The following is a 25,401-nucleotide window of genomic DNA, read 5'->3' as shown; positions in this document are numbered from 1 at the left end:
AAATGTAGTATTTTTCAGCTAAGAAATATGTGTGGTTTCTTTGTGTGAAAATAATAGAGTTTTTTGGGGGAGGTGGGGGGAAAACCCTGTATCCAGATTCTCGTGTGTGTGTGTGTGTGTGTGTGTGTAAAAAAAATCCAGAACCCTTCCATGCCCAGAAAGACATTCACCTGGTTTGTGTATGTGCAAGATTTCTGTTTTTTTCATACAAAACCAATAATCTTAGGCGGGGTTCATATATGTCTGTTAAGAATAATTTCATGAGAAATGTTGGGATGGGGAATTACTGAGTGAAAACTATGTAGAAATACTTATTTTCTCCAGAGGAGGCAGAAAGCTTGGAATTACTTACTCTTCATTGTGAAGACGAAGTAGAAATATATTTATGCATAGTGTCATCTAGTAGAGTTGTTTCGAGTTGTCAGGGGCCTCTTACATTCTGGCTCCCAAGAAGGAAACACAGACCACTCAATAGCTCGCTTTGAGGAATTCTCAAGACACTTTGCATACAAAATTGATCGGATTCGCTCTGACTTGGATGCTGTAGTCAGGACAGGTCCAGTGGATGTAATCATAGTGCCTGTTTGTCCCATATTATTGGATAGGTTTCAATTTGTGCAGCCTGAGGATGTGGATAGGATGCTTGGAGAAGTGAGGGCCACCACGTGCATACTGGATCCTTGCCCTTCCTGGCTTCTGAAATCAGCTAGAGGAGGACTGGCTCAGTGGGTAAGGGGAGTGGTTAATACTTCACTGCAGCAAGACAAATTTCCATCCTGCCTAAAGGAGGCTGTGGTGAAGCTGTTACTGAAAAAGACCTCCCTGGATCCCACTATTCTTGATACTATCGACCAGTCTCTAACATTCCATTCTTAGGCAAGGTTCTGGAGTGAGCGGTGGCCTCCCATTTCAATATGGCTTCAGGCTTGGCTATGGCACAGAGACAGCTTTGATTGCCTTGGTGGATGACCACTGCGGGGAACTGGATAGGGGGAGTGTGTCCCTGTTGGTCTTGCTGGATCTTTTAGAGGCTTCTGATACCATCGGCCATGGTATCCTTCTGAGCTGCCTTTCTGGGAATGGGACTAGGGGGCACTGCTATTCAGTGGTTCTGGTCTTTTCTGGAGGGGTGGACTCAGAAGGTGTTGTTGGGGGACTCCTGTTCAACTCCTTGGCCATTGGCCTGTGGGGTCCCACAGAGTTCTGTTTTGTCCCCCATGTTGTTTAACATCTACATGAAGCCATGTGGAGTTTTGGGGTGCAGTGTCATCAGTATGTAGATGACACCCAACTCTATCTCTCCTTTCCATCTGACTCCAAGGAAGCTGTCTCTGTGCTGAACCAGTGTCTGCTGTCAGTAAGGGACTGGATGAGGGCAAACAAATTGAAGCTTAATCCAGACAAAGCAGAGATGCTCCTGGTCAGTCGTAAGGCAGATCAGGGAGTTGGAGCTGTGCCTGAACCACTCCTGCTGAAATCCCAGGCTTGCAGCTTAGATGTGCTCCAGGTATCAGCTGTAGCCAGGAGTGCATTTGCACAATTAAAACTAGTGCACCGGCTGTGCCCGTTCCTTGAGACGTCAGATCTGTCTACAGTGACACATGCTTTAGTTCCATCCTGTTTGGACTACTGTAATGCACTCTATGTGGGGCTGCCTTTGGAAACTGTTTGGAAACTTCAGAGGGTCCAAATTGCTGTTGCTAGATTGCTGACCGAAGCCAGTTACAGGGAGCATATAACTCCTGTATTTGAAACAGCCTAACTGGCTACTGGTTCGTTTCAGAGCACAATTCAAAGTTCATGACCTATAAAGCCTTACATGGCTTAGGTCCAGACTACTTGAGAGACCGTATCTCCCCATATAAATAATAAATTAATAAATTTTATTTATATACCGTTTTCCCAAAAGATCAAAGTTGTTTACATAGAATTAAAACCAATTATAAACATATCATAAAATAGATAAAAACCAATAGCACAATGTACAATATACAGATTTAAAAACAATCATTGAATAGGGTGAGGCAGAGAGTCAATGGGATCAAATACATAACTTCATTTTCCAGGGGGGAAGGCTTTACAGAAGAGGAAGGTTTTAAGCCTCTTTTAAAATGTTTCCAGGGGGGTGATCAGACGGAGCTCCTCGGGGAGACTTTTCCAGATTTGTGGGGCCGCTACTGAGAAGGCCATCTGGGATGTAATAACATATTTAGAAGGTGGAATTTCCAGCAAGTTCTTCCTGGTTGTTCTGAGTGTGCTGGGCGGATTATATGGGGAGATGTGGTCCCTAAAGTAACTTGGGCCGAGGCCATGTAGGGCTTTATAGGTAATAACCAACACCTTGTATTGTGTTCGGAAGCGAATAGGCAGCCAGTGCAGATCTTTCAGAATAGGTGTTATGTGGTCAAACCTGGAAGCACCGGTGACCGATCTGGCTGCCAGATTTTGTACTAACTAAAGCTTCCGAGTTTGGTACAAGGGTTGCCTCATGTAGAGCACATTACAGAAATCTAAGTGAGAGGTTACCAGAGCATGTACCACCGTTTCAAGGTCCCTTTGGCCCAGGTAGGGTCGCAGTTGTCGTATCAACCGAAGTTGATAGCAAGCACTTCTGACCGTCGCATCTACTTGAGATGTCAACTGCAGAGACGAGTCCAGAAGTACTCCTAGACTGCGAACTTCGCCCTTCAGGGGAAGTGTGACCCCATTCAGGACAGGTGGATAAATTTCCTTCCTCGGGCCTGGGGAACCTATCACGAGTACTTCCGTTTTCTCTGGATTCAAACTGAGTTTGTTTTCCCTCATCCAGCCCATTACCAACTCCAGGCAGGCATTCAGAGGAGAGACTCCATCCTTAGTCACTGCATCAGTCGGAGGCACAGAGAAGCATATTTAGGTGTCATCAGCATACTGATAACACCGCGCTCCGTGTCTCCTGATGATCTCTCCCAGCGGTTTCATGTAAATGTTAAACAAAGTGGAGGACAAGATAGCTCCCTGAGGGACACTAGATGTTAGTTCCCTCTTAGAGGAGCAAGTCTCCCCCAACTGCATCATCTGGAATCTGCCCGAGAGGTAGGACCGGAACCACTTAGAGCCCTAAGATTCTCAGGAGAAGGCTTTCTCTTGGTCCCACCACCTTCACAGGCTCGTTTGGTGAGGACACGAGAGAGAGCTTTCTTAGTGGCTGCTCCCACCCTGTGGGGCTCCTTTCCTTGGGAGGCTAGGCTGGCCCCCTCCCTCCTGGCTTTCCAACGCAAGCAAAAACATTTTTATTCCAACAAGTTTTTTAAAATCATGAAGGCCTGGTTTTATTGCTGGGGTGGTGGTGGTTTAGTCTAATAATAATAATAATAATAATAATAATAATTTATTTGTATCCCACCCAATCAACAAGGAATCCGGACAGCTAACATGAGAGGAAGTACAATAAAAATACAATAAAAACAAACTAATCCCTTCCCAGCCCCACAGCCATGTAAAGCAGACAATAACAGTAAGCAATATCAATACAGTGGCAATCAGTAGGAAAACATAAGAACGTTACCAGTCAAACAAGTTTCATAGAAAATCCTTTCTCCAACCCCTCAGCGCTAGTCCACATCCAAACAATATTAAGCAAATTAAATATAAACATAACATAAAACCTGATACAAAAAACATAAAAATAGCAATTATAATACGTCAAAAACCATAATCCATGTAACATAATAAAGATCAAAAACTACAATTTATCACAATTAATAAAAAACAATTATAACAGATCAAAGTTCAAAGGCAAAAACAGTTTCCATGACCACCTGCCAGGCCAACGCCCCAGGAGCTGACACAGGTGCCTCCTCTCCTCCTCTTCTGAGTGAGGGACCAATAGAGTGGGGGGGGGGGAGGCACAAGTGGAGGTTTTGGGGCCTCTGCCAGGCCAACACCCCAGGAGCGTTGTGTTTTTGTGTTTTTAAGTTGTAAATAGTTTTGTATTTTTAAGTTTTAAAAAGTAAGGGTAGTGACACTTTCTGTGCAGAGATTTGACCTTTTCCCTGTTTCACTCCTATTTTTGCATCATGTTGTGAATTGCTGCCACAAGAGTGTAATAAATATAAATTTTGGTTGCCCTACAGTCTGTAAGGCATGAGTTTTTATGTATTGTGCTTTCACAGTTACGTTGTGTCCGATAGCCAACATGAAAATAAAGGTGAAATGAATTGATAAGTGTTTTAATTATTTATCATTAGATATTAATGCTGTAAATCTGATATAAAGTATTGTCTCATATGCTCTTTTTGTAATTACTTCAGGTGCAACTTTCACTGTATACCTACTTGTCTGCCGAATTCATTGGCACTGCTACAATCTACACTACAATACGTAGAGTAGGGACAGTATTACAGCTAATGCACACACTGAAATACTACTATTGGGTGGTTAATCCTGCTGATAGCAGTGGCATCACTCCTAAAGGTTTGGGTAAGCATAATATATTTGCTCAAAAATCTGTAAATAATGGACTGGTAACAATGCATTCTTACTTATTTAAGTGACATTATTGTAAATGTTTTGTTAAATTGAAGTGAAAAAGATTCACATTTATTTGCATGTAGGATATTATTGCCTTTGTCAGCCAGCCAGAAATGTCTTCAGGTGAAGTATCTACTGAAGCTGCTTAACATTGTCGCCTATATTACATTTCACTCTTCTTTCCTCTTCATTGTAGAAGGTCCTCGGCCATCACAGAAGGAAATAATATCATTACGAGCATTCATGCTTTTATTTTTGAAACAGCTTATTTTGAAGGTAAGTCTTTAGAATATTAATGATTGCTGTCAGTATTCAAAAGTGAAGATCAGGCATGGTTATATAGGTAATCATATGATGTGAAATGGCCAAAAAAAATGAGTGTGCTAGCCTCTTTATGTGCTGCTCACCCGTCCCCCCATCTCTTTGGGGCTGGAGTCATACAAACATTATATTAAGGATTTTGTGAGCCACAGCTTGCACCATCTTTCTTTGTGGATGGGCCATGTTTGATTTACTGTAGGGTTTTAAATCTTTAGTTATGTCTTGATAGTTTGTGTCAGAATCTGTTCTTGACTGGTTTAGATCTTACTTGTCTGGCAGATCTTTTGCAGTAGTTGCAGGGGGCCAGACTTCTTCTCCTGTTCCCTTATCTGTTGGAGTTCCCCAGGGCTCTGTTCTGGGTCCCCTTCTGTTTTCTCTCTACACACTGTCCTTAGGAAAACTCATTAGCGCTCTTGGCTTTTCCTACCATCTGTATGCCGATGACACCCAGCTGTATCTTTCCACCCCTGACCTTTCTCCAAGACTTGAACAGCAAGTTTCGTCTTGCCTCACAGCTGTCTCGCAATGGATGTGCCATCGGCGTTTGAAACTCAACATGTCCAAGACTGAGCTTCTTGTCTTCCCCCCTAAGCCCACCCTTCAACACTCTTTTTCTGTCTCTGTGGACAACATTTCTATTCAACCAGTCCAGCAAGCCCGCAGTCTTGGTTTTATCTTTGACTCTTCTCTGTCGTGTATCCCTCAGATCCAGACCACAGCCAAGGCTTGTAGATTCTTTTTGTACAATATTGCCAAAATCCGACCATATCTCTCCTCCTCTACTGCCAAGATCCTGGTCCATGCCCTAGTGATCTCACGACTTGATTACTGTAACGTCCTCCTGGCTGGGCTTCCTCTTTCTCACCTCCGTCCTTTAATCTCTGTTCAGCATTCAACTGCACGCATTATCGCTTCCACCCACCGCGCTGACCACATCTCTCCTGTGTTGGCATCCCTTCACTGGCTCCCCCTCCCTTTCCGCATTCAGTATAAGCTCCTGATGTCGACATTTAAAGCCCTCCATGGACTGGCCCCTCCTTACTTATCAGACCTTTCTCCTCACCTTCCCACCAGGGCCCTCCGTTCTGGTAGTCAAGGTCTCCTGTCCCAGCCCAGGATTTCCTCTGCCCCATCCCGGATTCGCCCCTTTTCACTTGCTGCCCCTCACTCCTGGAACCTTCTTCCCCCACAAGCAAGAGCCATCACTTCTTTAACCAGCTTCAAAACGGAGTTGAAAACCATCCTGTTCAGAGAAGCCTTCCCAGGCATTGCATAATTGTTGCTTCCTATTTGATGTTCTTTTGGTGCCTGTTTATCAAACCATTTCCTGTATTGCTATGTACTGTATATGCATTATCCTACTTGAGAGTATGTATTTTCCCTGGAAAATGATTAACCATCCATTATGAAACCAAGCCCTCCCTACAGTCCATCTGCCTTGGTCCAGGTCTCGGAGGTAGAAAGGAACTGCTGGACCTCTTACCCTTTCCCTCCACCACTCCCTTCTCCTTCTGTGTCATGTCTTTTTAGATTGTAAGCCCGAGGGCAGGGATCCGTCTAGCTAAAAAGATTGCATGTACAGCGCTGTGTAAATTTACAGCGCTTCATAAATAAAGGTTAATAATAATAATAATAATTAAAGAGGGACCACGGTGAAGAAAAGGTTGAGCACCACTGGCCTACACAGATAAATGGCATAACTTAATATAAAGCAGATTCAGATGTTCATGTTTTAAATAAACATTTTCTGCTGAAATTGCACTTAAATGGGAGGTAATGGAATAACTTTATTGCATAAAGCCACAGGACACTTAAGATAAAATCATTAGTTGGTCAAAATGTAATAAAGATTAATTAAATCATTTCCTGCAGGATCGAGGGGTCAAAGAAGATGAACTACAAAGTATCTTGAATTACTTGTTAACAATGCATGAGGTAGGTTTGAATTAATTATAAACACAGATCTTTAACCCTTTTGCTAACATAGGGTAGGAACCCTTCTATAGCCCCTTGCGTATCTTCCACACCTACTCTGGGTGCGGTTGAGGGCTGGGAACTTCTTTTGAGGAAGCTTTTAATGTCAGAGGTCCATAATGGTGGGGGAGAGAAGAAAGTCCCAGTTACATTGGTTTTGGATACCAAAATGTAGTCTTGGATCTTGGCATTAATTGTCCTGAAGGCAATTTAGGTTTTAGTATTGTTTAGTCTGTAAGTTGCTCTGAGATAACCTAGTATTTAATCTTGAGCCTGAAGAGTAAGGTACTACACTTGATCTTAGCCAAAAGGCTGAGAAGCAATAAAGAAGAGTAAGATACAAATTAAAAGTAGAAAATAAAAAGCAACTTCATTGGAAAAGTATTTCTCTAATGTTAGTATATGTCATATAGGATGAAAATATTCATGATGTACTTCAATTGCTTGTGGCTTTAATGTCTGAACATCCAGCATCTATGATACCTGCCTTTGATCAGCGAAATGGGATACGGTAAGATGAAGTGAAATTAAAAATACTATAGCACTCCCTTTCCTTGTAAATAAAATGATAAATTAGAAATAATAGCATGCTTGGGAAATGCATTTTCTCCTAGCATTTTCTGGCATATCTTCAAATAATCATGATGATTTATGAATGTTGTAGAATAAAACAGAATAAATTAAAATAATGTAAGTAATCAGGAATGGTTATGTCTAAACAGTATTTTTTTTTAAAAAAATACATACTTCTTACTCATACTGCATTATTCTCCTCTTCTTTCTATTTTCCTCTGTTGTTCCCAGTGTACACTGTACTGAACAATTGCTATGTTTTCTGCTCCACATAGGTCCAAAACACACTGCAGAATAATCCAGACTGCTTTAACTGTCCTGGCTCAATGCTAGGGAATTCAGGGAACTGTAGTTTTGTGAGACATTTAGCCTTCTCTGTCAGAGAGCTCTGGTGCCACCAAAAAATTACAGTTCTCAGGATTCTCTAGCACTGAGCCAGGGCAGTTAAAGCAGTCTCAAACTGGATTATTTCTGCAGTGTGTTTTGGACAGTGATTATGTGGTAAGAGCTTGGTCTTTTAAGGCGTTGACATTGTTATTTGTGTTCAGGGGAATATGTCATTCTTTTTTTAAAACTTCCCTGTTTATGGAAATAAGAGACTAAAAGCAAGATTTTCAATTGTTTCATTATATGGCAAACCTGGTAATGATTTTTTTCTTTGACTGAAGGAATAGGAAGCAGAAGGAAGTCTATTTTTACTTCTTGATCTCCAGGTTTTGCATTATCTCTAGTTCTATGAGGTCTAAGGACTCAAGTTTTAATGAAACCTAGCATTCTAAGCCAAATTAACAGACCAGATAGGCACCAGGTTGCATGTCCAGAATCTTGGAAAAATCTAGACAAATTCATGTTGAAGCAATTATCTATATGTGTAGATTGGTATTTTCATGAAACAGACATAAAGGGTGACAAAATAGATGTATTGTTGGGTAAATAAATTACCATTTGTGCGTTTTTATAGAATATTAAAAGTTTTGTTTTGATTTCCTTATTCCAATGAGAAAGTTATTGTTTTTTCAAGTGATTGACTTTGAAAACATTTTTTCAAACATTTTTTCTTTTTTATTTTAAATTTCCTCCAGAGTGATTTATAAATTGTTGGCCTCAAAAAGTGAGAGTATCTGGGTGCAGGCTCTGAAGGTACTAGGGTATTTTCTGAAACATCTGGGACATAAGTAAGTACTATTTCACTTGCTGATACATTCTTTCAAAATCCTTTTATCGACTGAAATACATTTATTTCATTCATAATTTCCCTTTTAAAAAATCTTTACCAGTTATAAAAGTGCAGAAGATTAAATGCAGACTACAGTTGGCCATCCACATTTGTGGGTTTGGCCTTTTTTGGTTTGATTATTCACAGATTATTTGCTTCTGCCTCCACTGCTGCCCTGTACCACTTTTAATAAGGACTCCAAGCCCCGTGAGTATGACTGGGAATGTGTGGTGAGGCTTGTAAGTCCCTATTAAAAATGGCATAGGGCAGCAGTGGAGGCAGTGGCAAGCTCTGCCAGCTGCCCACTTCTTCCTTCCAAAGGAACCCTGCCACCTCAAAGGTTATTATTATACTTTATTTATATAGTGCTCTACATACAATCAGTAAAATCGCTAAAAATAAAACCTGTCAATAGTGTACATTCTACAGGATAATAACAAAATACATATAAAACAATAGATAATAATACAAGATAGAATTAGATAAAATAAGCAAGCAACAAATTAAAAACATCAAATATTGAATATAAAACCAAATATCAGATAACAATCAGATAAACAATCACACAGTTTACTTTTGTGTGCGTGTGTTAAATATAGTTAGGGCTGAGGCTAGAGTTATTTGCGTTTTTTTCCACATTTGTGAGAGTCCTGCACTTCTAACCCAGCAAATATAAAGAGTGGACGGTACATCAAACTACAGAAAACTGACTGGCCCAAGGCTAAAGTCTTCCTCTTTCTCCCCGCCCGCCCGCCCCTCCTCCTCCTCTTCTTTATAAACCTATTGAAATGAGTTATCTCTAACAGAAATTCTGTAATTTTAGAAGGTCTCATCTAGGTATGAATAAATACTGCTCAGTCCTAGAGTTTGCTTTGTCATATTTTTACTTTTAGCAATACTTTCAATTTGTTTTATATTTAACACCTTCTTCAAGGTGTTCATTCAAATAAAGTGAGGCTAACCCACTGTACTTTCTTATCAATCTTGTTGAATCTATTAGATTGAGAAAATTGACTGGCCCAGTGTTACATCATTGGTTTGTTAGTTTTTTACCAAAACTAACCAATCTTTTATGATAAAGTGATCCAGAAAGCTTAAATGTACCCTCTTGTTGATGCTATTGTCTGATGTTGGATATTTTATTGTTTTTAGCTGTTTTTAATTGAATTTTGATGTGTGCTGTAATTTAGTCTGTAACCCCGCTTCGATCCACTGGGAGAGGCGGGGAAACATAAATAAATTTTATTATTATTATTATTATTATTATTATTATTATTAAAACAGGTTTGCTAAATTATTACTTGCAGAATTTGTTTTATGCAGTTTTGAACCAGTATGAAAATGCCAGTTCCCTGATAAATGGTGACAGATATAACAGAAATTCTTTAACCACTGCAGTTTCTACGTATTTGGTTTGTTTTTATTCATAAACTACTCCATGTGCAGTCAAAACTTTATGAAACCTGGTAAGACTGATCTGATTTTAAAAATACACGTTCACTTAAATAGTGCTTTTTGTCTACTGTTAAAATAAATTTGCTTAATGAATGGTAAATTCTATTTTTTCCCTTGCAGGCGAAAAGTTGAAATTATGCATACACACAGTCTGTTCACTCTTCTTGGAGAGAGATTGATGTTGCATACAAATACTGTGACCATTACAACTTACAACACACTTTATGAGGTACACATTACTAACACCTTTTCAGTAATATCCCTTTTAAAATATTTGAATTATTTTAAAAGGTGACATCCTTAAATAATTTGCAAGTTTAATCCAGATTATACCATTAGAATTTAAGTAAAATATAGTTTATCTATATATAATGTGTGTTTACCTAGGTTTTAGTACAATATGTCATAAAACAATCTTCTTTAATGTTTTCATGGTCTCTGTGACTCATACATATCTGTCTTCTACTTGTGTGGAACCACAGATGAAATATTCTGGAGCTAAGTAGAGTTTCCTATGAAACCTCCCCCTCCCCCCCCCCCCCCCCATTCTCCTTGGTTGATGCCAAAGTGTGCCTCAGCATCATCCCTTCAGCTCTGTTTCAGCCATCATGTGGACAACACTAATTGAAACATTCTCTCTTTTCCTTTAAGATCTGAATACTGAGTACTGTTCTATTCATTTTCTTCTGTTTCTGGTTTTTGAGTTGTTGTTGTTTTCGTTTATCTGTCCTCTGTTAGTTTCTCTTTCCTTACTCTCCATTCATCTTTGACTCCTCTAACGACTGTTTATGCAGCTCAATCTGGGTTGGCTACCTTGCTTTTTCTCTCAGGACATCAGTTTAGTGGTCTCCCACAAGACCCAAATCTCCTCATGCAGGCCAATGGCAAGATCAGCCTCTCAGACTTTGCTGCTATTAAGTTGATGGCCTGGAAACAAAGCCCTTGTCAGAAAATACCTTAGTAGTTTTGTGGTCATCTAGAATGAGTTCTACTTGTCATGTTATGCTGAATGGTGAGGGATTCCTTATCTTTATCAACAAACTTTCTTGTTAGGGAGCCCTGGTGGCCCAGTGGTTAAGTGCCAGTACTATAGCCACAAAGTTGTGAGTTCGATCCCAGACAGGGCTCCAAGGTCCACTCAGGTCCACTCAGCCTTCCATAGTTTCATAGATTGGTAAAATTAGTACCCAGCTTTTTGGGGGTAATTAGCTTACACATTGTAAACTGCTTAGAGAGTGTTAGTTCACTAAAAAGTGGTATAGAAAGGTGCTTGCTATTGCTATTGCTTTTGCTTCTACACAGCAGTGCTCTTGCTTGTCAGATTTTTTGTTGGTTTCATACGCCACCTGAAGAAGACTGGTGTATCATTCTTTTTACTGGTTGCTTTTCTTTCCATCACATTTTTCCTGGGGATTAGACATCCTATTTACAGACCTTGGTCAAAAGGTTTCTCTAGAACCTTGTGCACATATACCCACTGACTCTTCCCCCAAATTGCTCCATCATCTCTGTCTTTTCCAGTTAGTCACTGAACCAACTTGAACCATTAGCACTGGCAGAGCTTCACCTCATTAATTTCAAGTTTATCTTGATAATCTTTTCTTGGTGTCCAAATGGGTTTGTAGCTCTGAAAATAAATTAAATCTTCCTTGTATTTGATAGAGACAATGTTGTTTGTCTAGATTCCTCTTTTCTGTTGAAATAGACTCCCAGTTCGATTTGAGTCAGAATAATGTCCTTCCTACTTTCCTGACACATCTTTCATTTCCTATAGAGATGACACTCCACTCATTATGTCAGGCATGTACTTGCCTTCTATTCTAATAGCACAGCTTCCTTTCTCACTAAGTATTTGTTTGTTAGTCTGCCATTTGAAAAAGTCTCCCAGTTTCTGCATGAAAGAGGCCATCAGATTTGCTTAGGAACTCCCTTGACTGTGCCATGCTGGAACTAAGAAGTCATTTCAGTGATGTGTAAACCTTTTTTGCACAGACTTCTACAAAGCAGCTACCCATCTTCAGTGCTCCAGATATCTAAATTCCACCAACCACACATCAGTCATCTGATATTAAATGGTGGCAACATGAACGTGCTGAAGTGTCTGCATTCACATCACTGCCATTTAATAATATTCAATTTAGTCAATTCAAATTTTATTGCTTTTGACCAAAGGTTGTTGCACAGCACAACAATATAACAATACATATAACAATATAAAAATACATGTAAATTATATCTAAAATGCGAGTTTCTTCTTCATGGTCTCTGCGAATCATACAAATGGGTTGTACTGCGCCTGCGCAGTGCTCTTCGGAAACCTCTAGAATCACTGGGCAAAGTACACTTTGCAACAAATAGAAACTTTTTGGCGGTAGCTCCGCCCATCCCTTATAAAGCCCCTGGCTTTATGTCTGGTATAGAATTTCTAAACAAATGAACAACAGTTGTCATTATGGGTTAAAATTTTTGTCAAATATTGTCATCACCTTTACAGTTTATGGCTATCCCTGTTGTATACTTCTTCCTAATTTTTTTAGCTGCTAAGGCAAACAAAGCTACTTTCCAGGTTACATATTTATTCAGGTCCAGTAGAAGATGAAAAATCATATCCTGTGGGTTTTGACTGGGACTGGTTTCTATTATAGGTGTAATGAACCTTTCTCTTGGTTCTTGGTAGAGAGGACAAAATAACATGTAATGAACAAGGTCCTCTACCTCTTGACAACCATATACACAAGTACGTTCTTTTGCTGGAATACCTCTATATCTTCCGTCTCTGTATGCTGTATCCATCATATTTAATCTTAATTCGGTAAAAGCTATTTAAAATATGGGACTTGAACATCCCCCCTTTTTTTTATCTGCAAATTGTCCTGTGACCAAATCCGATGGATAAGGCAGACCCATTGTATATTCATACATCATCTTCACTCTTATGTTTTCATCATAGAGACCACAGTTAAGATTGCTTAACTGTGGTGGTTCAGGTGGTCATCTTTGACCTCACATAAATCAAGCTCCTCACTTTTCTCCATGACTGCCTGTGTACATCTAGTGGAATATGTGGAGCTGATGATATAGGTACAATAAGATGTGTGCTGGATGACATGGGCATAGTTTTACTGTGCTCTATAATGTTCTTATAATGGCTCTGAAGATGCACAAAAGTCACATATATTTAAATTTACAGATGACCCCTTTGCAGAACCACATTTACACTTAAACAATCAAATCTTCTGTCAGGTTCTTTTTACTTTAAAAAATATCTTATTGACACATTAGCCTGTGTTTTAGCTTTTAAATAAAATAAGTAACATCTCACCTTGCAATGCTGTGCAAATTATAATAAATGTTTAGTGAAGTCAGTGGTTTTGTAAAAGTATATTTAATTGGCTATCAGTCATCTGTTCAGTCATAAATGCAGTTTATACAAAATTAGATATACTAAAACTGTTTCCTGAATTTTGAACAGTTCAGAGCTACAAACCCATTTGGACCATCCTCCCCACCTTGGATGTATCCTGAGAGGCATCCAAGGTGGAGGGGAGAGTGGAGGGTTAGCTCTGGCTCCCTCACCATCTTCCCCACCTTAGATGTATCCTGAGATGCATCCAAGGTGGAGGGGAGAGTGGAGGGTTAGCTCTGGCTCCCTGACCATCCTCCACACCTTGGGTGTATCTCGAGAAGCATCTGATGTTGGGGTAGGGCGGCCGCCAAGGAGAAAAGGAAGAAGGGGCTGCTATAAACCAGAACCTGGATCCCAATAATTGCCTCCAGTCCGGGAGAGATCTCTTGGCAACATTTGGAGCAATTGGGGCAGGGCTCCCATGTAGAGTCTGGAAGGAGAGCTTTCAGGCGAGGACTCTGCCTGGTTAACCTTCCTCCAGTGAGTCTCTTTTATTAATCCCCTTGTGCCCCTAAGTTTTACCCTCGACTTATCCACGGGTCACATCAAATTCCCTGATTTTGGACCAAAAGCTGCCCTCGACTTATACACAGGGTCAACGTATACTTGAGTATATACGGTAATTAAAAGCTCTATCCACCATAAGCAATGCAGTGCAGATTGATTCCATTCAACTAATTATTAAAATCAAATAACTTGTTAAAAGGTGGACACATAATTGTTTAGATATTATGGAATATGTAAGGAACATGTGGCTATCCTAATGTTGAACTATAACTTGCATCATCCCTCCACATTGGCTGAACTGGATAGGGTGGATAGAGTCCAACAACCTCTGGAAGGTTTACATGCTTTATACACTTTTACTATAGAAAATAATGACTTTTGTTGACTTATTATTATGACTTCATTATGATTTGTATATGCTGTCCATTCCCTAAAGTCTTATTTAATAAAGAACATTATACACATTTGCAAATAATTGCATATGAAATATTTAAAATATCTGAAGAGAAACCACAGTATAAATACATACATTTCAGTGAAGTAATTATGTCACATGACTTGACCATTAAGCTTCATGGGTGGGGGTAGGATTCAGGCCTATATTTTCTTGGCTAATAACCAATGTTATTTGTAAATAATGTGTAGTAAAAATAATAGAGAGAAAAGAAACTCTAACTGTAATATAAATCTTGTAGATTTTGACAGAACAAGTGTGTACACAAGTTGTTCATAAGCCACACCCAGAACCAGATTCTACTGTGAAAATTCAGAATCCAAGTAAGATTTTTTTTATCATTATATCAAGACATTATTATAATGCTTCTTTTAAAGTTTGTCCTACTTTATTTGACAACTTTTTACTGCCTTTGTTGGCCAGTATTGGCAACGGATAATTCACAGACTATATCGTGATACCTAGAGTGATGTTCTTTGTTCTATAGCTTCTTCTGTCCCAATGAAGGTTGAGGTGGATAAGTGAATATGATTGTAAGGAGGATTGCCTCTCTTGTAATTTTTCTTTTCCTGTTCCCTTCATTCACATCTTTCTATCCTTCCTTCAAAAAGGTGGAAAGAAAAGCAGAATTATTTATGATAGTGAGAACAAAAATAGGTTAAAGAGAATTCCAAAATGATATCTTCAAGCTGAGCTTGGGAGTCAGCATAAAGTGATATATACTGGGGCAAAAAATCCCAATGCATATGTGCAGAGATGAGATGTGTGGTGGCAGCTGCTAGGGAAGTAAGGAATATTTGCAATTATTATTATTATTATTTTGTCATCAGAGAGTAAGGGTATCTTGACATATCAAGACACTACTGTCAAGAAAATAGCATATAGTTGTGATCTCCCCCCTACAAACACACACATTTTGGGACTTTTTGTGGAAAAGATTGTAGCAAAAAATGTAGAGGTTTGGTGCAGAAAGCGAATGTTCGAGGCAAGAAACAGATTTCTTTTGCAAAAGACACTGTTTGTGTAAAAACCTAGTTGTTGGATATTTTTTTTGCTCAAACAACCTCCCTCCCCAGTCATGAAACTGAACAATCTCCCAAATGTGCAGATCTTGGTTAATGGGACGAAAGCTCCTGAAATGTTTCCTTCTTGCTTGCAAAAATTAAATTAGTGAACATATACATTGCTAGCATTTAATAACTGAGAAAGCATGTTGTGGATTATGGTATATAATTCAATTACAATGTGTAGCTACTATTAGAAATGCACATTTCAAACCGAATATAATTAGAAAAGGAATCTGTTAGTTTGTATCTAGCATTACATAGTTGAGAGAACAACTTAACTTTTTACAACAGCTAGGGAAAATGCTCCAGTTCTAAGTGACTTTGTCTCCTTATTCCTAAATATAACTTATTATGTGCTCTTTTGAAGTGATCCTTAAAGTGGTGGCCACTTTATTAAAGAATTCCACACCAAGTGCAGAACTGATGGAAGTTCGACGTTTGTTTTTATCAGACATGATAAAACTTTTCAGTAATAGCCGAGAAAACAGGAGGTATGTGAAGAACAGTACTTTGTTCAGTAGTGCAGCTTTTTAATGTATATGTTTTAAAAAACAATATGACAGTTACTCCTTATGTGCAGTGGCCCTTTTTGTGCACATGCATATAACTATATGTCTGCTTTACACTGATGCTGAACATGTGAATTGTTTGGGCCCAGTACATGCAGAAATATATCTATAACCCACTGCTTTGATGCTAGGATTTATAAACAAAGGATATATTTATATAAACACGCACACACATAATGTACTTCTGAATTAAACTGTTTTAGTTGTGCCCCCTTATTTGTTTTGGCTGATTTATTTTTATGAACCCTTTTTGATTTCTTGGTTACTTTATGCAAAAGCGAATAATTTGTTTTAAAATTATTTTTAACAGAAATTATAGGATTTTTGTTCCTATTAATTTTGATCATATCTTTTATACCAGCAATTACTATGGATCATTTATTTAATTACTGACATGTTTTAACTTAAAAAAAAACAACACACCCCTTTTCATAATACAGTGCACCCGTGTAAAGCAAGGGCGCACTGTAGGGACTGTATCGTTGCCCCAACGTCTTAATAGTTACTGGTGGATTGATTTTTGCCTTGCATAAATTGATTACTTCATAGTCTCACAGACATGTTTTATCACTTGTCTCTGACATACTCCATGTGCAGCAGATGCATAGCTATGGTTGTGTAAATTTATCATCATTTAAACTTTATTGAAACTCTGGAAATTTTGGTTGAATATCCAAACATTTGTAATATGATGGGACAGGAGTCAATTCAACTTAAATGTAAATCATGATTTTTCCCCATTAATGTTTAGAATGAAATATTGGCGGGATACATACCGCCATTTAGTACGTATAGAATACGTACTAGGGTTAGGAAGGGGCGGTGCTTCCGCACCCCCCTAACCCTAGTACGTATCCTATACGTACAAGATGGCGGCGCCCCTTCCACATGGGCGCCGCCATCTTTGCGTATCGGACGCTGAGCGTCCGTACGTGTCGCGCCGCTTGTGACGTAGCGAGCGCGCCCCTGGCGCCTCGCTACGTCGCAAACGCGACGAAAAAAGAAGCTCCATTTTGGAGCTTCTTTTTCGGTCCGCGCGGGAGTCGGGCCGTGTGAAGGCTCCGGCTCCCCCGCGGACCTACTGGCGGCGGCGGCAGAGCGCCGCAAAGTGGCGGTATGTACCCCGCCATAGAGACCTTTCTTAGTGAATTGTATTACTGTTTTTCTTGCCTATATATAGAATGGAAAAGATGTATGCATGTCGTAATATTACAATTATTTTGTTTTAGATGTTTACTTCAGTGTTCAGTATGGCAAGACTGGATGTTTTCTCTTGGATATATTAATCCTAAGAATTCAGAAGAACAGAAAATTACTGAGATGGTTTATAACATCTTCCGTATTCTTTTGTACCATGCAATAAAGTATGAATGGGGAGGATGGAGGGTCTGGGTTGATACTCTTTCCATAGCTCATTCCAAGGTAAGAGTGTGTTTTTGAAGGCCAGTTTAACTAGTATTATATGCTATAGATTGGATTTAGTGCCATCTTGTGGATAGCATTCAGTATGACATGCCATCACTGTTCAGCTACTTTCTGTTGAGCTGTTACATTAGCTGTATTTTATGATAACATTTTAAACTACCATCATGTCTGTTTTGAAACTTTACTTTTTTTGTGTTAAGGTCACCTATGAGGCTCATAAGGAGTACCTAGCAAAAATGTATGAGGAGTATCAAAGACAAGAAGAGGAGAACATAAAAAAGGGGAAAAAGGGGAATGTGAGCACTATCTCAGGTCTTTCAGCACAGACAACTGGAGCAAAAGGCGCAATGGAGATTCGTGAAATAGAGGACCTTTCACAAAGCCAAAGTCCTGAAAGTGAAACAGACTATCCTGTCAGTACAGATACCAGGGATTTGCTCATTGCAACAAAAGTATCTGATGATGTACTAGGAACTTCAGATAGACCAGGGGGTGGTGTGCATGTTGAGGTTCATGACTTATTAGTTGACATAAAAGCAGAAAAGGTAGAAGCTACTGAAGTAAAACTGGATGATATGGATCTGTCACCAGAGACTTTGGTAACTAGGGAGAATGGTGCTCTTGTGGAAGTAGAGTCCTTACTGGACAATGTATATAGTGCTGCAGTTGAAAAACTTCAGAACAATGTTCATGGTAGTGTTGGCATAATTAAGAAAAGTGAAGAGAAGGACAATGGCCCTTTGATAACACTGGCTGATGAGAAAGACGAGCCTTCCACCAATACCTCATTTCTTTTTGATAAAATTCCAAGCCAAGAAGAAAAATTACTGCCTGAATTATCCAGCAATCACATTACTATTGCAAATATGCAAGAGGCTCAAATGCACCTTGCTGTGAATGATGACCTTGGACTTCTTGCTCACATGACTGGCAGTGCTGACATAGCATGCACTTCAAGCATAATAGAAGACAAGGATTTCAAGATTCATACATCTGTGGATGCAATGGGTACTCTTTCTGAGAGGGAGCTAGCTTCGTCATCAAAGGGATTGGAGTATACTGAAATGGCTGCTACAACCCTTGAGACTGACTCTTCTGCTGGTAAAACTGTACCAAATGCAGATGCAGGAAGTATCATATCAGATACAGAAAGATCTGATGATGGGAAAGAAGTAGGGAAGGAAATAAGAAAAATCCAAACCACCACTACAACCCAAGTACGTTTTCTGTCTTGTTATTTTAACAGTGTTGCTGTATTATTACATTTGTTTGTTATGTAGTACCTAAAATGTGAGAACATTAACTCCCAAAAGGATTGCATTAGACTATCCATAATGGGCTGTAACTGGTCACTTCCTGTAAACCTTTCAGGCAATATATATACCTTAATGAACTGGTTGACCAACATTAGTTCTGTTATATCCTATATGTTAATTTTTACTGTGAAGTGCTCCATGGATTTTTTTTTTACAAATGAAAAATGATATTAAAATATTTATATAGTTCTTTGAAACAACAACAACATTGGGTACTGCTAGTTCTTGGCAAGTTCTCCCAAAAATACCACACAAATATGCTGTTTGGAATCCTGTAGTGTAGTCAGATTATCAGCTTTTTTCTTCAGATTTGTATTATTTATGTACCCACAGGTATCCCAGAAAACAGTTGCAACACATTTTCATAACATTCTATACAATTTTTAGCTCAGGATGCTCCACATGATCTTAAATCAAAAGTACATTTTAGCTGCTTGAATAGTATTCAGTGTTATTAACTATCCAAAGTTGCTAGAGGTTCTTAACCTGCATGGATCCCTAGGGGGTTTATGAGCTTCAAAGGTCTATGTAAGGGGCAGGGGGTTGGTGGGGGGTTGCAAAGGAGGGGAAGGTTGTTCCATTCTCTTTCTTTTATTTAATTTTTTAATTTAATTGATTTTTTTTCTGGGGAGTGGGTCAATCGCTTTCATAAGTTTCTCAGAGTGGACCATGACTCTGAAAATAGTTGTGAACAACTGAGCTATGCATACATAGGACAAAGCTGCATATGTAAGGTAACAGAGTATACTGTTTTACTTACTTTGTTTACAGGCTAACATATCCATATTAATTATTTTCTTCATTGAATGTACTTACTCCAATTTCTCTTGGATTGTGCTGTATGTCAGATTTTCCACTGCATCTTCTAAATGAAACAAATGCTAATTGTTTAGGCTGTGCAGGGTCGGTCTATTACACAACAGGACAGAGACCTTCGTGTTGATTTGGGTTTTCGAGGAATGCCAATGACAGAAGAGCAGAGACGACAGTTTAGTCCAGGTCCACGTACAACAATGTTTCGTATTCCAGAGTTTAAATGGTCCCCAATGCATCAAAGGCTACTGACTGACCTGCTCTTTGCTTTAGAAACTGATGTGCATGTTTGGAGAAGGTAAGAAACTACAAGTTATTTTAAATTATTTTTTGTATGAGTGAAACTATAATTACATTTTAGTGATTCTGGGAACTATGTTTACTAGCAAATTTTATTATGTATTCCTTTATTTTCTTATTGATCAGTTATATGGCATGCTTCCTGTTCTTCTTAAAGTAAATCATTAAAAGTGACAAATAGCACAGATGTTCTCCATTAAAAAAGAAAAACAAGTAGACTTCTTTTATTTATTTATTTATTTATTTATTTATTTATTTATTTGTATCCTGCTCTTTTCCCAGGACTGGGACTCAGAGCGGCTTCACAGTATTTTTTTTAAAGTACAATAAAATAAAAAGTACATTGACTTAGACTTAGATGACATTAACATTGAACCTAGGTTTAGGAATTAGAATCATAGGATTGGAAGAGAACATAAGGGCCATCCAGTCCAACTCCCTGTTATGCAGAAGCTCTCAATCGAAGCATCTATGACAGATGACTATCCAGCTTTTGTTCAAAGACCTCCAAAGTAGGAGACTCCACCACACTCTAAGGGAATATGTTCCACTGTCAAAGAGCTCTTACTGTCAGGAAATTCCTCCTAATGTTTAGATGGAATCTCTTTTCCTGTAGTTTGACTCCATTGCTCTAGGTCCTCTGGAGCAATAGAAAACAATCTTGCTCCATCCTCAATATGATACCCCTTCAAATACTTAAACAGAGCTATCATATCACCCCTATATCCATCATTTCAGTTAATATGTGCTTAGTCATTATTAGCTGTAATAGTAAATGTCAGAGGTGAAACAGATGGGTAAAACAAAGTGGTTTGCAGCCACTCTGAAGGTGGGGTGTTTAGTTTAGACGACACATGCCTTGAAAGTGGCTGGAAAGTGGACTGAAGCTGCGTACTGGGGCTAAAAACTGAAGCAAAAAGAAGCCAGGATAGTCTGATTCAAGGCAGGAAATGCACATCTTTGTGCCTGTGTATAAACGCCCCTATGTGAGTGTGGGGCTGCAACAAAACAAAGCAATGAAAATCCAGTTGATACAAATACAACATACATAAACCATACAGTTCAAAAGGGGAGTATCGTGTGAAGGGGACATGGGGGGCTCCATGATTGTGCTTTGCTAATGTATCACTTGTACATCAATGCACCAATGCCCTGTACCAGCGGAGCATCACGCATGCAAGTGTGGCCGATTAAAGGGGCAGCCATGCAATGGGATGGCATCTGGGCAGGCATGGGAGGTACTTACAGGTCTCAGGTGGTGTTTTTGTAACGGTGCACATGTATGGTGGGGAGGCAACAAAAACAATTACTCAGTGAAAACATTTTCAGCCAGCCTTGAGAGTGGGCCATGCAGGCAGTGGAGGCTTGACCCACTGCTGGAAAAAGCAAGATCGAGCTGCTTTTTCCTGCCCGTCCGGCCCTTAGTAGAGAGGGATGAGGGGATCTATATGTGACCAGCAGTCTACTGAATATTGGAGCTGAAATAAGTGACTGAAGAGCAATGATTTCCTCCCTGTGCCATTTAGTACACCTTGTTGGAAGACTAGTGGCATGTCAGGGAATTACCCTCACAGATAATCTTTCAGTGTCCATGTGTCAGTAGAGGACAGGGAGATGTCTTTACATTAAAATTATACTAAGATTTTCTGTTTAATTTAATTAGTATAATTAAATAAAACTAAAACATTTTTACAATTAAAACACAGTTTTTTTTAAAAGAAACAAGATCAGTAACCAACTGGTCAAAGATATTCTCTCAGAAATTCTGCATGATCTGTGCCAAAGACTTCTGGAAAGAAGGGTTTTTGCTTGCTAGAAGAACAACAGGGAGGGGCAAGTCTATCTTCCTAAGAAATGACTCTCAGAGCCTGAGAGCAGACACCAAGTCTCTGTCACTCTTCTGACACTCATATGTCCTTTGCCATCTGTTTTCCTACCCAGTTGGCTGTTATAAGAGGGAACGACTGCTTTTGTTAGTTGAATGAGAGCTTTTGAAATACTGTTCTTTGGTAATTTTCCCATTCTTCCATTTCTTATACAGTGCGCCTGCGTTATATGCAGGTGTGCCTTATGTGGCTTTCAGCTGCTCTGGAAGAAAGGCCACTGCATGCACAAGCCCCATTCATTTAAATGGGGCTTGAGCATACACAAAACTCCCCTTATGGGGGGGGGGGGTTCCGAAACAGATCCCCCACATATAGGGAGGGCCTCTTAAATCTGAGTTCATCTGAAAGTTCGTTTACATCCAGCCTGTTTTTTTAACACCTCCCACTTTTATTCCTCATTTGAACTGTTTGAAACGGTGCCTTCAATATCTCATGTTGAAGAAACTTACATGCCTTGTGAACTCCCTTCCGTTTGAGCATTTCTGACAATGGGACCTCACCCAGTATTTCCCTAAGCCTACTGAAATCAGCTTTCTTGAAATCCAGAGTGCATCTCTGGCCAGGTTTGGCCTTTCTTTACTTCTGTATAATCAATCCAAAGAGAACAGGGTCACTCTTTTCCAAAGATGCATTTTCACCCCGTTGACCAGTTTATCTCTCTTAATCTCTCCTATATCTTTGCACTTTATATTGCTTCTACCAGTGAGACACAGAGGAGGGCCCTTTCTGTAGAACTTAATTCCAAGGCAGGTATATATAAGGATAGGCACTATTTCAGATATTTAAGCCTCAAGCCATTTAGGGCTTTAGATTTGCCACCAACTCCTTGAATTCATTCTGGAAGCAAATGGGCAGCCAGTGCAGTTTCTTTAAGATCAGAGTTATATGCTGCCTATACGGGACTTTGGTCAGCAACCTTGTTGCTGTGAGTTAACATGATGTAACTGTCCAATTAAAAAGATTGTATGTACAGCGCTGTGTAAATTTACAGCGCTTTATAAATAAAGGTTAATAATAATAATAATAATGGTTTGAATGTTGAACTAGTACTCTAGGAGACCATGGGTTAACTTTTCTCTCAGCCATGGAAGCCCACGGGATGATCTTGGAAAAGTCACATTGGCGGGTTACACACCGCCACTTCCGATGCACTCTGTGCATGCTAGGGTTACAAAGGGGCGTCCTAGGGTTAGGAAGAGTTGCCCCTTCCTAACCCGCCCTGGCCCCAACACGTCGTAAATGGCGGCGCCCATCCACATGGGTGCCGCCATTTTGATGTCTTGGGACGCTGTGCGTCCAGACATGTCGTAGCGGAAGTGATGCCGCGAGGGCGTGTTCCGCCCCTCGCGGCGCCACTTCCGTGTTTTGAAAAGGAGCGCCATTTCAGCGCTCCTTTTTCGCTGCGGAGGGAAAATGATAAGAAGGCCCAAAACAACAAGTAGTTTCCAAATCATCCTCAAGACCAGCATGTGGAGTGTACTGTGACTAAGGCCCAAGACAGACCTGGGCCTGAACTAGGGTTGCCTGAGGGCTGAGCGTTTACAAGCTCCAAGGCCACGTCGCAGCACCCTGGCACCATCTTGGCCTGTGCCCGACCAAATGGGGCATGCCATGATGATGTTGCATCCAGACGGCACTGCGCACAAGGGGCGTCAAGGCCATGCCACAGCCCTTATGGTGCCCCTGAAGCGTTGGGAATAGGAGCTGCTTTGTGGCTCCTTTTACGAGTGGGTTGGAGCATGGTGTTCGGTTGCCCAACCCAGCAATTCCAGGGGTGGCACAGAGCCGCCCCTGTCGGGCTGTCTGTTGAGTCCCTCAGTGTTTTTTGTCCAGGAAAGACCATAGCTGATACACCAGTTGGAGCTGTTGCCAGTCATTCTATGCCATAGAATCTGCTTGGGCCTCCAGTGACAAATACTGTACAGATCTAGGGATACTCCCAATGTACCTATGTGCCTACTCTTACTGTGAGAGTGCATTCCCATCCAGGATAGGTTGCTTAGCTGGTATTTGGACCTGAGAACCACGAATCCACACAGGCAGTGTCTTACCAGGATTCATTTTCAGTTTATTTGGTCCATCACAGGATTCAGGCACTGATCCAGCACCTGCGAAGCCTCAGCTGACTCTGATGACAAGGATCAGTAGAGTCATCAGCATACTTGTGGGACCTAACCCACAAACCCCTTATGATGTCCTCAGCAGCTTCATATTTATTTATTTATTTATCTATCTTTATTATGTATTTGTTAAAATATTTATATTCTACCTTATAGCTAAAGTTTGTAGAATCTGCAACACATTGCCTCCTATTCCCTTCCAAATGAGCTGATCCTGTAAGAGAAGGGTTAAAGGTTATGTAATTCTGCTCTCAAATACACAGTGAACAGCTCTATATTTATGGAAAAAGTATATACAGGAAATGAATACAGTAGCATCCTTCCACTGTACCCAACAACTGGTACTCAGAAAGGTATTTCTCCTGAAACCTCAAGTGGTATGTATATCTTGAGGCATAACTGTTGATAGTATATTCCTAGTTTTGCTTTGTTGACATAAATAGTGAAGGAAGGTGCATGATGGTTTTGAAATCTCACTCATGCCTTAATCTGAGATGGAAGAAAAAGATGAGTTTTAGCTTTTCACCTAGTTTGATGTGGGTTTGGGGTTGTCCTCATGGGCTGCCTTGCATCATCCACTTCAGACGACGTGGGCCAAAACTCCAGGATCAGGATCATATTTGATCCTGGCAGACCAGACACAGATCTGGTGGAACTGGCCCAATCTCGGGTAAAGGCTGTTTACCCTGTTTCAGTTTGATCCCTGGTTTATGACAAAGGTTTGGAGAGGAATGCAAAAATGTAGTATCTGAAGTTAAAAAGAAGGAAAAGCTGTTCTGGCTTCCAGTCAGTTAGACTTAATATTGCAAATCTGTTTTTTACATTTTTAAATTCTATGGGGATGCTCTTCAGATTGTAGTTTTACATTTGTTGTATATGTTTAGTTGATTTAAGCAGTAATCATAACAGCCCAAATGCCTTACTAAAAAGGTAAGATTTTAATTGACTTTTTAAAGGCTGATACATACTTGTAAATGGATGACTATCTTTTGTAAAAAAAAATTCTGCTAAATAAAAAAAACCTCTCTCACTTCAAAGTTTATATATGAGAATAATTCTTTTTCTTTACAACATTAGATGTGTGATAAATGTCTTAATTAAATGTATGAAGCAGGTAGATTAGTAAAGAAAAATTGTGAAATATAAATATTTTGTAAATTTATCTGCAAAGAGCATTATAATTTTTTAAAAATCGTTTTCTATTGTGTTTTGAATTATATAATAGTAATTTACTTGACTCTTTTTCTAATTCCTGTTTATTTGTTTGTTTTTTACAGCCATTCTACAAAGTCTGTTATGGATTTTGTCAACAGCAATGAAAATATCATTTTTGTACATAACACTATCCACCTCATTTCCCAAATGGTAGACAATATTATTATTGCCTGTGGAGGAATTCTACCATTGTTGTCTGCAGCAACATCTCCAACTGTAGGTACAATATTTCCATCTAGTGGATAAGTTGTAAATTGCATGCTGAGAACAAT

The 25,401-nt window shown here is 39.6% G+C and overlaps 1 protein-coding gene and 1 pseudogene across 4 annotated transcripts in view; one reads left to right on the top strand and one right to left on the bottom strand.

The window, feature by feature from the left end:
* NBEA (neurobeachin) overlaps window positions 1-25,401 on the top strand; it is a 559,686-nt gene that overhangs the window by 118,126 nt on the left and 416,159 nt on the right. For all 4 annotated transcript variants that reach the window (XM_089512505.1, XM_089512504.1, XM_089512507.1 and 1 more), the window contains exons 13-24: window positions 4,293-4,461; window positions 4,709-4,788; window positions 6,706-6,768; window positions 7,221-7,318; window positions 8,463-8,555; window positions 10,172-10,280; window positions 14,660-14,741; window positions 15,853-15,976; window positions 17,284-17,476; window positions 17,680-18,696; window positions 19,689-19,906; window positions 25,192-25,345. In XM_089512505.1, the coding sequence (XP_089368631.1) occupies window positions 4,293-4,461; window positions 4,709-4,788; window positions 6,706-6,768; window positions 7,221-7,318; window positions 8,463-8,555; window positions 10,172-10,280; window positions 14,660-14,741; window positions 15,853-15,976; window positions 17,284-17,476; window positions 17,680-18,696; window positions 19,689-19,906; window positions 25,192-25,345 (2,400 nt within the window). The remainder of the gene's footprint in view (window positions 1-4,292; window positions 4,462-4,708; window positions 4,789-6,705; window positions 6,769-7,220; window positions 7,319-8,462; window positions 8,556-10,171; window positions 10,281-14,659; window positions 14,742-15,852; window positions 15,977-17,283; window positions 17,477-17,679; window positions 18,697-19,688; window positions 19,907-25,191; window positions 25,346-25,401) is intronic.
* LOC149319875 (U2 spliceosomal RNA) lies at window positions 7,042-7,131 on the bottom strand (annotated as a pseudogene).

This window comes from Sceloporus occidentalis, unplaced genomic scaffold (assembly GCF_023333645.1).
Source record: "Sceloporus occidentalis isolate IW3139 unplaced genomic scaffold, rSceOcc1.0.p SCAF_2, whole genome shotgun sequence".
NCBI lineage: Eukaryota > Metazoa > Chordata > Lepidosauria > Squamata > Phrynosomatidae > Sceloporus > Sceloporus occidentalis.
This window is presented reverse-complemented; position numbering and strand designations above follow the sequence as displayed.